The following is a 13,022-nucleotide window of genomic DNA, read 5'->3' as shown; positions in this document are numbered from 1 at the left end:
TGTTATACGAAAACAATGGATCGTGGATCACCACATCAAAAACTAATGATATAATGTATGGTGACTAACATAATAAAATTAAAAATAAAAAATGCTGCCTTAGCTATACCAGATCCACTTGAAATAGTAGGACATGAAGGATAACAGTACAACCAAATTTTAAAAGCTATTTCAGTGCACATTTCTAACTGACAAGAATTGCTTACCTCTGTGTCTTTTTTTGTAGAATCACCAAATCCATCCAGCTTATTTAAGTCTAGAAAGTAGAAAAGCTTGTTAACTCTAGATTTTATTTTTCTGCTTTCTAAATTATTTCCATCCTAATCCTATTTTCCAATGGTAAATGAGGACAGTAGAAGTATAACCAGGGATTTTAGCAAATTACTTGACTCTACTGGAGGTTATGATGTACACCCACCAGGTGGGAGTACAGGGATGAACTGAGATACAGTGAAAGCCCCTGACACACAACGATGGGCACATGGTAGGTGCTCAAAGGTTTCTGTTCCATCCCTCTTTTCCTACAATCTCAAATACAGCTGTGGTATATAAAATTTAAATTCAATACTACTCTTAAAATTACTTAGACCTCTACTGTTAGTAATTCAGAACAAATCTGTCCCTCTGACCATGAGAGACCTCACAGCTTTATAAATTTCCCAACCAAAAAGAATACCAAGCCTAGAAAGACAACTTATTTTTAAATTTAGAAAGTATAAATTCTCAACTAAGAAAAATCAACAATATACAGAGCATGAGTTAGGAAAATAAAGACCATTCAGAAATTCCTGCACAAGTTCAACAGCAGATTTTACTTCCAGAGGCTCAGGCCATTCCGTTACACCAGTCCGCAAACCATCAGCCAAAACCTAAGGGAGATTAAAAAAAAAAAGAAATCCAAAAATTTTTTAGCAAAAAAAAGATAGTTTAATCAGTAGGAATATATTTAATAATAATACCAGTCATTATAACATTTCTTGAACATTTAACCATGTCAGGAACAGTTCTAAGTGTTTTATATGTAGAATGGTATTTAATCCTCACAAAAACCCCATCAGGCAGATATTACCATCATCCCCCATTTCACTGAGGCCAAGAGAGGTAAAGTAACTTGCTCAGGATCACACATTATGACAGTGCCAAGACACACACCCAGCAGTCTGGTACCAAAGATGGCGTTCTAAGGGTGATGCCACGTGCGTCAGTGCTACCGAGGATTCCAGACTAATGAACCTGCCCTGAAGACACTTGTAATTTTGGTTAAAAAGGACTGATAATCCAGGTGCAATAATCAGGCAACAAAAAAACGTGAAACTGAATGGAAGTTTATATAAAAATAATATAAATGTATATGCCAACACATACAGTATCTACACCAAAGGAAAGGGAGACCAGAATAGCCAGGGGCACAATGTGAAACATCAGCTGCAGGCAAATGTGGGGACCAGGAGCTGCACAGCAGGGACGGAGCAAGGAATAACATGAAGAGGGTGGGGCGAGGTCCAGCCGTGGTGGAGAAAACACCTATGGAACAGTGGGAAATGAGATTAGAAGGAACAGGGGCTAGACATATCTTAAAGCCTGAAAAGATTTTTTTACTTCATATGAAAGACAACAGCCATTGTTGATTTTTTGGCAGGAACATGACATGATCAAGTTGTTAAGAATTCGTGTTAGAAATACCCAGGATGGATTCTAAGGAAGAGAAAGTACAATGTTTCTCAATAGAGGTGATATCATTTTCCACCCCCGGGGGGGGTCTTTGGAAAAATGTGCAGATAGTTTTGGTGTCACAATGACTGGGGGTACAAGGGCACTTTGAGTATTTAGTTTGGTAGGGGCCAAGGATGCTAAGCATCTTGCAATGTGTACAATGGTCCCAAAGCACAAAAAATGGTTCTGCCTAAAACGCCCATAGTGTCCCTGTTGAGAAACAATAAATGACCATTAGAGTGGTCCAGGAGGCAGGTGATAAGAGCTTTAACTAAGATGGGCAGTGAGAAAAAGCTTAAAGGAAAAAAAGAACAGTTTATTAGAAAGGGAGGGAGAGAGGAAGGGAGATGTGGAAAAAATAAAAGAAAAAATCCTAGCTATTTACAAAAGTACAGGGGACTGAGCTTGGAAGAGATTATGGCCATCTAAGATTCTGTGAATTGATAAGGGAGGTTATCACAAAACATGGACTTTCAAGTCAGATGGACAGGCATGCGTTTGAATGACAGACATGTATTTGAATCAGGTCTTCCACTTAGCAACTGCTGATGTCTCCAGCAAAATAACTGATCCATCCAGCACCACCTGCTTGGCACACAATGGCAGCTTCCAGTTGTGGTGGTTATGATGAAGGATAGTTGGAAGGCAGACAGGCAGGAACAAGGGGCCCTGCCGTAAGAGGAAACCACCCTTAAAAGGATTTTACACCACCTTGGAAGGAGCCCTCCACTCTTTCCCATGTGATAGATAGGGGACAAAAATCTGATTGGATGACAGGTGCAGGGAGGGTTAGTCAGATTAAAACAGCCAGCTAACAAGCCCATAAAAATCCCTAGATTGAGAAACGCTGGCGGCCACCTTCTCGGGTCCCCTCCCTCTTTGGGAGCTTTGTACTATCACTCAATAAACCTTGCTTTGCTGCCCACCACTCTGTCTGTCTACCTTTTCATTCTTCGAAGCAGCGTGACCAAGAACCAGGGCCTGGAAGGAGAAAACATCCTTCCGTGTTAGTGTGGTGGTAGCAATAGTTCTTACTAAACTAAAATAGAAGGTTTCTAGCCTGGGAAATTGAAGGAACAGTGGAACCACAGACAGAAATGGGGGGGAGGGGTGGTTTCTCTGAGAGGATCTTGTCCGGAGAAGATCTCAAGTTTCATTTCGGAAATACTGTTTGAGGCAACAGCCCTCTACTCAACTGGGAAATAATTTGGTGGAAGTGGGAAGGAAGAGGAATGGTATCAGCTTGAAGAAGAAAGTCTGGAGTTCCCTCAGAAAGGCATTAGCCAAATCACTGAGTGACAAGCTCTCTGCCAGGGTGTGGAGAGAGAAGGGCAGAGACATGAGGAGAGAAGTGTGATGGAAGCCCACAGGAAGGGTCCTGAAAGAGGAGCTTTCCAGAGAGAAAGTTGAGAAAAAAATACCAGGTTGTATACAAACAGGGAAATAATAATCGCAGGTGAAATATTAGAAATGCTTGGTACTGTGCTAGATGCTGCAGGCAGAGTACCTGTCACTCAAGTCTAGGAGGGGAGACAGAGAAGCAAACAGATCACTGTGTTTGATAAACACTCTGACAGGAAGTGTGAGTAGAGCGCTCTCGCAGCACAAAGCACAGGTAGCATTAGCCATTCTGAGGGATCAGTGCAATCATCCTAGGTGAGGATGTCACAGAGAGCTCATCCAGCACCAGTTGGGGGGGGGGTGGAGGGAAAGGGCATGCTAGGGAGAGCAAGACGCACTCACCACAAAGTGACAGCGTGACAGGACCAAGGTACAATAAGCAGGCCAGGGTTAGGGGTTCAGTGGGAGTAGAAGTAGGGTGTGAGATTAAGCTAAAGAAGTAAGTAGGAGCTAATAACATGAAAAGATGCTCAAAGTCAGTAAGCCATCAGGCAAATGCAACTCAGAACCATGAGATACCACTTCATCCCCACTAGGATGGTGAAAATAATTAATAATAATCATAATAAAAAGGCAATACCAAGTGTTGGCAAGGATATGGAGAAACTGGAACACACACTGTTGGTAGGAATGTAAAATCGTACAGCCACTTTGGAAAACAGTTATAGTTTGGCAGCTCCTCAAAAGCTTAAACACAGTTATCACACTGACCAGCAATTCCACCCAAAAGATGTGAAAACATATGTCCCATAAAACTTGTACAAGACTGCTCATGGCAGCATTATTCATAATAGTCAAAAAGTAGAAACAACAGAATCGTCCATCAGCTGGTGAGTGGATGAACGAAACGTGGTATAGCTATACAATGGAATGCTATTCGCCGATAAAAAGGAACAAAGTACAACAAAGTATTAACAAAGGTTAGTGGCCGCGGGGCTGGGGGGGCTGGGAGGTGACTGCTAATAGGTACGGGTTTCTTTTGTTGAAAATGCTCCAAAATTATATATGGCCACGGTTGTACAACTCTGTAAGTATCCTAAAAACCACTGAAATGTGCACCTGAAACAAGTGAATTTTATGGGATGTAATTTATATCTCAATAAAGCTGTTAAAAAAAAAAAAGTAAGTAGGGCAGTGACTGGATAGAAATGGTTCTCTATGCCAGGCTAGGACATTTCAAATTTCTACTGCATTAAAATGAGGCACCCCCTTGAGATTCAGTTTGTAGAATAGAGTAAAACTCACTGAGACATAAAATTCTTGAAACACGTGCTCACTAATCCTTAGCATGAATCAAAATCCCAGTTATCAATAAGCAGATTATACATGCATTTGGAATAAATTGGCAGCTGACCCACCTAAAAAAAGGGGAATCCATTGTATGAATAGAAACCGAATACTCCAGGGGCGCCTGGGTGGCTCAGTTGGTTAAGCGACTGCCTTCGGCTCAGGTCATGATCCTGGAGTCCCGGGATCGAGTCCCACATCGGGCTCCCTGCTCGGCAGGGAGTCTGCGTCTCCCTCTGACCCTCCTCCCTCTCATGCTCTCTGTCTCTCATTCTCTCTGTCTCAAATAAATAAATAAAATCTTAAAAAAAAAAAAAAAAAGAAACCGAATACTCCAGTAAAAAGGGGGAAGAAGTGTAGCTCTTAACTAACTAATGCTCCCTGTGATTATAAGGACAACTACCATGCAGTAAAATCATACTGTCCAAATTGCCGAGAGTATCTACTGAATTCGTAACATTTGGAATAAATCTTGAACACAAAACAAAGTAACAATGATATTAACAAACATTTTTATGAAAACATAAAATTTAATACAAGTCACAAATTCCAGAAGGATACTCACAAGGAGAAATTTCAGTTCTCTTTGAAGATGATTCAAAGGACCTCTAGGCTCTCCCGATTCCACTTTAATATTCTAAAAAGTTCCCAAAGTCAGTTTTCACTGGTAATGCCATCTTCTCTGCATAGTTGTCACAGTTACTTGCATTTCAAACTCCCCACACATTAAAAAATATATTTCATAAAGCATTAATGAACTGAATAAGTAGGTAATACTCCATTTAGAACATCACCCCCAGAGATACCATAGATCCTGTTCATCCCAATAAGTAACCTAAACTCATGCTACCAACGCCTCTCTCTAGACCCTGATTGTGCCTACCTGGAACAATTGCTCTCCTCATACCCTCTTCTCCTGCCCTTTCCCACTGAATTTCCAAAAGAAAGTGGGAGAAATGTAAATAAATACATCTTAACACCCAGTGACAAACTCAGCATTACCACATACCAAAAATAACCACCCCCTAATAAATATGTTCAATAGACTCCTTCTAGCTAAACCAACAATGTGCTGTCTTAGCCAGAGGTCAAAGTTTTAGGAACTTTCTAAAACCTTAAAAAAAGGGGGGATAAAAGGGGAAAAAAGTAAATGCCACTGTATGTAAATTCCTATTGCAGGAAAAGAAAAGCATTAAGAATATAATTATCCATAATCCCACGACCCCAAGGGAGCCACAATTAACACTATCCAGGCATCTGTGTACACAGTTTTCAAAAACATAGTTGAGATCCTACTGTATATATTATTTTGTCTATTTTTCTTTTGTTTGCTTAACAATAAGCATTTATTATCATTAAAGACACTTTAAATCATGATATTTAAAGAATGTATAATATTTCACCAGGAAAGTCTATTTTAAGCACTTCCCTATTAAACAGGTTTGTTTTTAATATTTTGGACACAGTTATTATCACTGTGTGGAATATCTTTGTACATATATTTTTGCTACCAATTCCGATTAACTTAAGACAGATTCTTATAAATGTAAATATAAGGTGAAAAGCCTTAATAGTATAATGGTTCTTGATGTGTTGCCAATATTTGCAATCTTTTAAGAATAGCAGAAATAAGTCACTTTGATGATTTCACTTGGATCCCAACTCAAGAGACTTTATTAATGGCTAGAAAATTCTAAAGTTACATAATGGCCACTGTGGGCAACTGACAGATGAGGTCACCTGGCCAAACCTCCACTGGCTGCCCCAGTGAGACTTCAGGAGTCAACTGGGCCTCTCAGAACCATCCAGCAGTGCTGGGGCTGGAAGTATGCAGCACCAGTAGCAAGCAAGTTAAAAGTAAATCCGCACTGAGTAAACTCTACACAAAACAGGGTTCACTCTTACCAGAGCTGCAGTTGAAGAAAGTGGGGGGGTTTGAAGAATCTCATCCACAGGACTCCACGAAATATCCAAAGTGATTGTAGTTTGTGATGCAGCAAGTGTATCATCCAAGGCTGTGGACTTAAAGAGCTCATACTGGGCGGAGCCCCTGGCTGTTACCTGAAAAGAGCATATCCGCCCACCATTAGCTACGCTTTCACGTGGCCAGAGGCCCGTTATCAAAACTACCTTGGTTTTGGGCGCCTGGGTGGCTCAGTTGGTTAAGCGACTGCCTTCGGCTCAGGTCATGATCCTGGAGTCCCGGGATCGAGTCCCGCATCGGGCTCCCTGCTCAGCAGGGAGTCTGCTTCTCCCTCTGACCCTTCCCCCTCTCATGCTCTCTCTCTATCTCATTCTCTCTCTCAAATAAATAAATAAAATCTTAAAAAAAAAAAAAAACTACCTTGGTTTTTTTCCCAGCAGAAGAAATAGTGCCATACTTTTATCCCAAATGGAAAAATAATACAATTCTTTTTCATTACAAAGCCTGGCTAAAAGGCAAGGCAGAGGGCGCCTGGGTGGCTCAGTTGGTTAAGCGACTGCCTTCGGCTCAGGTCATGATCCTGGAGTCCCGGGATCGAGTCCCGCATCGGGCTCCCTGCTCAGCGGGGAGTCTGCTTCTCCCTCTGACCCTCCCCCCTCTCATGCTCTCTCTCTCTATCTCATTCTCTCTCTCAGATAAATAAATAAAATCTTAAAAAAAAAAAATAAAAAAAATAAAAGGCAAGGCAGAATCTATTTTCAGTCAAGCTGAAATGAAAATCAACACAAAGATTTTGATATTACCAAAAAAAAAAAAACAACAACAACACGTAGTCGTATTAGGAGTGAAAAAAAACCCACTGAACTAGGGAGGCAGGTCCATAACAGTCTAAAGAAACTAATGTGAGCAGAAGAGAGAAATACCTACCGTAGATAAGTGATGTCTTTTCTTATGTGAACTTTTCAGGTCTTCAAGATTTACAGAGTAATTTTTATCAGCTGTAAGACATAAAAGAAAAAATAATTTTAAAGGTACAATTCAAAATTAGACTGTTAGAGTTGGAAAATGACAACCCCTCAAACTCTGAGGGTACCACAACTTCACACTAGTAACAGACGACATTAAATTTTAAATCCAGATGACATCTTGACAAAGGAAGGAAAGTGGAACAGAGGTCAATACTGAAACCATGCCCCGTTGAGTTAATGAGGTTGAAACACAGCAGAAAATTTAAAGCTGGTTTTCAGAGACCTGTTTCTCTCTAATCAGCTACTATGTCTTTTCAGAGACCCCACTGGCTGTCTCTGCGGAAGCCTGGACTCAAGGTCCATTGATATGGCTCCAGCCTATGAACAAGCAAGGCTCTGCATCCCTTACCCGAGATAATGAGCCCAAGACCCCATCATCCAGTTTCCACGGGCTCATGGAGCATGCCCATAGTTCCTTCTCCTTGTCCTAAGATAACCTCCTGGTGTCAGAGATTGAGTCATGCCTTGTTCTGGTGTTAATCTCCACCCCAAAGTGAACATGGGATAGATGTTACCTATGTTTGCCCGATATGCATGCTCCATCTTTCCTCATGAATAGTCACAAACTTCCCCCTCCCTTTTCATCAATATGTATGCAATCTCAACCCCTTGGATCATAAAACTTGCTCAGTCAGGAAGACAGATTTGGGAATACTCCCCTGCCTGCCCTCTCGATGGGCTGCCTTTCTGATTATACAACTTTCTCTGCTTCAAACCCAGCGACTCAGAGATTTGGTTTACTGCACATTGGATACAAATCTGATTTCAGAGTTTAGGAAGAATCCTACTACCAAAAATATAATTAAACATCTACTATGAGATTGGAATTATATTGTCATTATATTCCATTTTTTTATCCTCCAATGAAAATTTCCAAAAATACACACATATAAACCAAATGAAACCCAAATAAAACTAACAAAAAAAGCAACAAACTCCTGTTCAGATTTCTGGAGATCTGTTTCTGGAATACCTCCTACATGCCGCAAGTTACACACCAGAGTAGGTTCCTGGTGGCTAACAAGTTCCACTGTGTGCACTTCCCTCTTCACAACATGTTTTCAGTAAAAACCACAACACAGTAACAGCACAAATAAATAAATGCACACCCCCCTCCATAAATGTAAGATGAGTGAGCTCTCACCTTTACAACTGACTGTATATAAGACAATTCCTGTAATGCTGTTATTTGTGGTGACAAGCTCAGCTCCCAGCCAACAGGTCCCTTCAGGATCTGAACTGTCACACCTTACCCACAGGGGAGGAAGGGCAGTAACTGGATGATTAATCTTCAAGTGGGTCATATTAGGATTGTGAGCCATGGTGTAAAGTCCAATTAACTGCCTTGAAAACAAGAATAGGAAGAATAAACTGTAAGTAGAAACTGTCCATCAACCAAGTTTTCTTTTCCAAAGATATCATGAAGGGCATCTACGATTCTGACACTGACTGATCTTACTTCTGGTCACCAACTAAGATTCTGCACCCACCTCTAATGTGTGGGGTTTTTCCTCATACCAAGTAATTTTCTGACACCAGCTGGGTGTCCTACAATTCAACCCAATTCTGATTCTATTTACCCAGAGACAGCATCAGATGCCACAGGTTAAGGGCTCAGTCCTACAAGACGCACCCCAGCCCATCGCCACCCACCTTCAGATGCCAAAGGCAAGTCCAGGTTGTCACCCGTGCTTCTGACTGACCAGATATAGATCAGAGGTTCCAACAACCTCCTCCTTGGGTTCAACTGATTTGCTAGAGCGACTCACAGAACTCAGAAAAGCACTTTACTTACTAGATCACTGCTTTATCATAAAAGGTTACAACTCAGGAACAGCCAGATGGAAAAGATGCACAGAGCAAGGTATGGGGAAAGAGTGTAGAGAGCCCATGCCCTCTCCTAGTGAGCCACTCTCCCCACATCTCCACCTGTTCACCAACCCAGAGGTTCTCCAAACACTCTCCTTTTGGGTTTTTATGAAGCCTTAGTCACATAGGCATGAAATGATTAATCACCGGCCATTGGGGACTGAACTCAACCTCCAGTCCTCCTCCCCTCTCTGGAGGTAGGGGTGGGGCTGAGTGTTCTAACCCTCTAATCACAGGGTTGGTACCCTGACAACCCTCTGCCCCAAGCCACAAGTTACCTAGGGGCTTTCCAAAAGCCACCTAATTTTTTTTTTTAAAGATTTCTTTATTTGAAAGAGAGAGCGCATGTTCATGTGAGCAGGGGGAGGGGCAGACAGAGAGGGAGAGAAAGAATCAATCTTCAAGCAGACTCCCACTGAGCACAAAGCCTGATGCAGGGCTGGATCCCAGGACCCTGAGATCATGACCTGAGGGGAAAATAAGAGCTGGCCACTCAACTGACTGAGCCACCCAGGTGCCCCCAAAAGCCACCTCACTAACATAATAAAAAACACCTTCCCCTTTCTCCTCACTTAGGAAATTCTAAGGGCTTTAGGAACTCTGTGCCAGGAACAGTGGACAAAGACCAAGTACGTTTCTAATTATAAACTCCAATACCCAGTATCCCAGAAACAAAAGTCTGGAAATTAAGTGGCAAAATACATAAATATTTCACCCAGTGAAGAATTGGGAGAAGGGCACACCAGGCAGATGAAGACACACGCACCTGCAAGTGAGGAGAATGGCGCTATCTACAAGTGGGGAGTCCAATAGGGTGAGGGTAGAGGTTCAGTAGGAGGGAAAGTAGGCTGCGAGATGAAGCAAAAGAAATAGGTAGGATATGTTAATTATATTCAATAAAGCTGGGGCAAAAAAAAAAAGCCAATAAGCACATGAAAGATGCTTGAGGTCATTAGTCATTGGAATACTTAAGAAAACTGCATACTCGGGGCGCCTGGGTGGCTCAGTCCTTAAGCGTCTGCCTTCAGCTCAGGTCATGATCCCGGGGTACTGGGATTGAGCCCTGTATCGGGCTCCCTGCTCCGCGGGAAGCCTGCTTCTCCCTTTCCCACTCCCCCTGCTCGCGTTCCCTCTCTTGCTGTGTCTCTCTCTGTCAAATAAATAAATAAAATCTTAAAAAAAAAAAAAAAGAAAACTGCATACCCTGTGAATGAGTATGAATAATAGTACTGTAACTGTTAAACTTCCAGATTTTGGTCATTGTTCTGTGTTTACATAAGAGAATATACTTGTTCTCAGAAAATACACAGTGAAGTATTTAGAGGTAAAGGAGCACAGTTTCTCCAACATTCTCTCAATATTTCATTTAAAAAAATGTGTGTGGGTGATAGGAGTATGTTATATAGGTGGCAGAGTGGGGGAGGACGAGGAGGAGGAGGAATGAGAGAGAGTCACAAAGCAGATGCAGTAACATGTAAATAACTGGTGAATCTGGGTCAAGGGTACACAGAAGTTCTTGTGCTATTCCTTCAACTTTTCTGTAAATTTGAAAGTGTATCAAAATTAAAAGTTGCCCAAAAATGTATCTTGAAATTTTTCAGAGATGAAAACTTAATTTATTACCAACAGATGTTCAACAAAGGAAGTTCTAAGGGATTGTACTTCAGAAAGGAAATACAGTAATCCCAAAAGGAAGGTTCCAAATGCAAAGCAAGGCAATGATAAGCATATGGATAAATCCAAACAAACACTGGATGGAGAAAACAACACCAATAAATAATGTTTAAGTTGTCGGGGAGAAAAGAAAAAAGGCCAAACATGACTTAAAATCAAGAAGCCATAAAGACTGATAAATTTAACTACAGAAAAATGTTACAAGCTTCTACCTAGCAAAACAAACAAAAACCACCATGAAGGAGAGTCACTTTGTGAATATTATTATTAGAGTCCTTACGGTCCAATGTTATTATTTATATGACTATATCCTCCAGAACTCCTTGACGGCAATAACTTTGGTTGTGGAGGCGAGGGGGGCCAGCTGGGGAGAGCTGCCCGCAGCTACACAGTAGGGAGGCAGGAAGTGAAGCTGGCCAGGCAGATGGGGGCGGCAGGCTTTCTACCAGGGGCACTGCTGGCGTCGGGATGGGATAATTCCTCCTCGTGCAGGACAGCCCAGTACACTGCAGGACATTCACTAGCCATAGCCCTGGCCAATCACTGCCCTCAGTCACTGTAACAACCAAAAAGTATCCCTGCGTATTTCCAAATGCCCACTGGGAATGGCTCCCCTGGTGGAGGAGCTCTGGACTGGACAGTGAAGGTTCTTATGTGTCATTCAAAAGAAATTTGGATTGTATCATGAGGCAACAAGAACCGGCGAAGGATTTTTAAGCAAGGAAGCAACACAATCAGGCTTTCAGTGATTTATGAAGATCTCTGGCGGCAGCAAGGAAGAAAGACTGGAGGGGAACCAAATACAACGAAAACAATTGAGAAGCAAGAACAAACAGTACGGGGAAGTAGAGAAAGGGACCACAACATGGTCTTCTTGGTCATGCTTGGGACACCTATAGGATATTCAAGTAAAGCCATCCCTGGAGATTTGAGTATCGTGTCTAGGGAGAGGGGGAAGAAGGGAGGGAAGGACCTGGACTAGATACATATTTTTTTCCCCAATGCTGGTAAGAGCGCTTTCATTTAAATCCTAGCCTTCAGCCCTCGTCCTAGCCCGATGCTAAGAAAAACTTACCTTGCTCTCCCAACTGGTAAAGCAAGTGGTCCGACATTCTCTCCAGTAGAGAAATCAGAAATAACCGTTTCTTCACATTGTGGTTCTTCAACATGACTTGTTTCTTCCTTGTCCAAAGGCTTAAAAAATATTTTTTAATTATTTAGTCAGGTAAAAGAACACTCACCAATCAATTCTTCACTATGCTAGAACATAATGTACTGGTTTCCAAACTCTTAAGCACAAATGACTGGGTGATGGCAAGAATCACAGCTACAAACCAGTCTGGTACCAACAAATCTTGCCATCAGAAGCATTTCCGCTGTCCTATAAAAAGAAAATGATCTAGGCTGCTACTGATAGAGGAAGCATCTGATGCCATTAGAAAAGGAAGTGCTCCAACATGTATAAAATGATGAACCAAAGACAAAACACCAAGAGAAACCCATGGGAGACTCCTGATTTTTCACTCCCAAAACTCAAAGGGCCACAGCCGTTACTCCTTAAATCTACTCTTAGGACTAGCAGCTCTCATTCGTGTTACAGGGTTCTGAAATCTATGTGTTTCTAATATCTCCATGTTTAAGTAATTACATAGTTCAGCCTTGCCAATAATAACAATAACCCCAAGAGTTAACATTTCCTGAGCATTACTATGTACAGCTATTGTTCTAAGTTTTCTGTTACTTTTCATAAAAACCCTGAAATAGATACTATTATAATTTTTTAAAAAGATTTTATTTACTTATTTTCGGGAGGGGGGCAGAGGGAGAGGGCTCAATCTCACGACCCCAAGATCATGACCCAAGCCAAAACCAAGAGTGGAACGCTTAACCAACTGAGCCACCCAGGTGCCCCATTAACTCTGTTTTATAGATGGGAAAACTGAGGTAGCAAATGGCTAAATAACTTGCCTAGAATCACAGCCAGTGAATGGCAACTGCAACATTTGAATCTAGACAGTCTGACTTCAAAACTCAGGATCTTATCCATTAATTAAGCCTTCGAGCAGTAAATACTCCGTCCGCTTAATAGGTATCAGACCCAGATATTTCCCCAACTTTGAATTTCT

At 41.7% G+C, this 13,022-nt stretch overlaps 1 protein-coding gene across 1 annotated transcript in view; it reads right to left on the bottom strand.

The window, feature by feature from the left end:
* ZWILCH (zwilch kinetochore protein) overlaps positions 1–13,022 on the bottom strand; it is a 34,046-nt gene that overhangs the window by 12,776 nt on the left and 8,248 nt on the right. Inside the window, exons 4-10 of the mRNA XM_021693995.1 lie at positions 11,972–12,090; positions 8,498–8,697; positions 7,253–7,323; positions 6,307–6,462; positions 4,967–5,038; positions 776–869; positions 207–256 (exon numbers count right to left, since the gene is read on the bottom strand). Coding sequence (XP_021549670.1) covers positions 207–256; positions 776–869; positions 4,967–5,038; positions 6,307–6,462; positions 7,253–7,323; positions 8,498–8,697; positions 11,972–12,090 — 762 coding nt within the window. The remainder of the gene's footprint in view (positions 1–206; positions 257–775; positions 870–4,966; positions 5,039–6,306; positions 6,463–7,252; positions 7,324–8,497; positions 8,698–11,971; positions 12,091–13,022) is intronic.

Source organism: Neomonachus schauinslandi, chromosome 9, assembly GCF_002201575.2.
Source record: "Neomonachus schauinslandi chromosome 9, ASM220157v2, whole genome shotgun sequence".
In the NCBI taxonomy this organism is placed as follows: Eukaryota; Metazoa; Chordata; class Mammalia; order Carnivora; family Phocidae; genus Neomonachus; species Neomonachus schauinslandi.
Note: the sequence above shows the minus strand (reverse complement) of the source record. Positions and strands in the feature narration are given on the sequence as shown.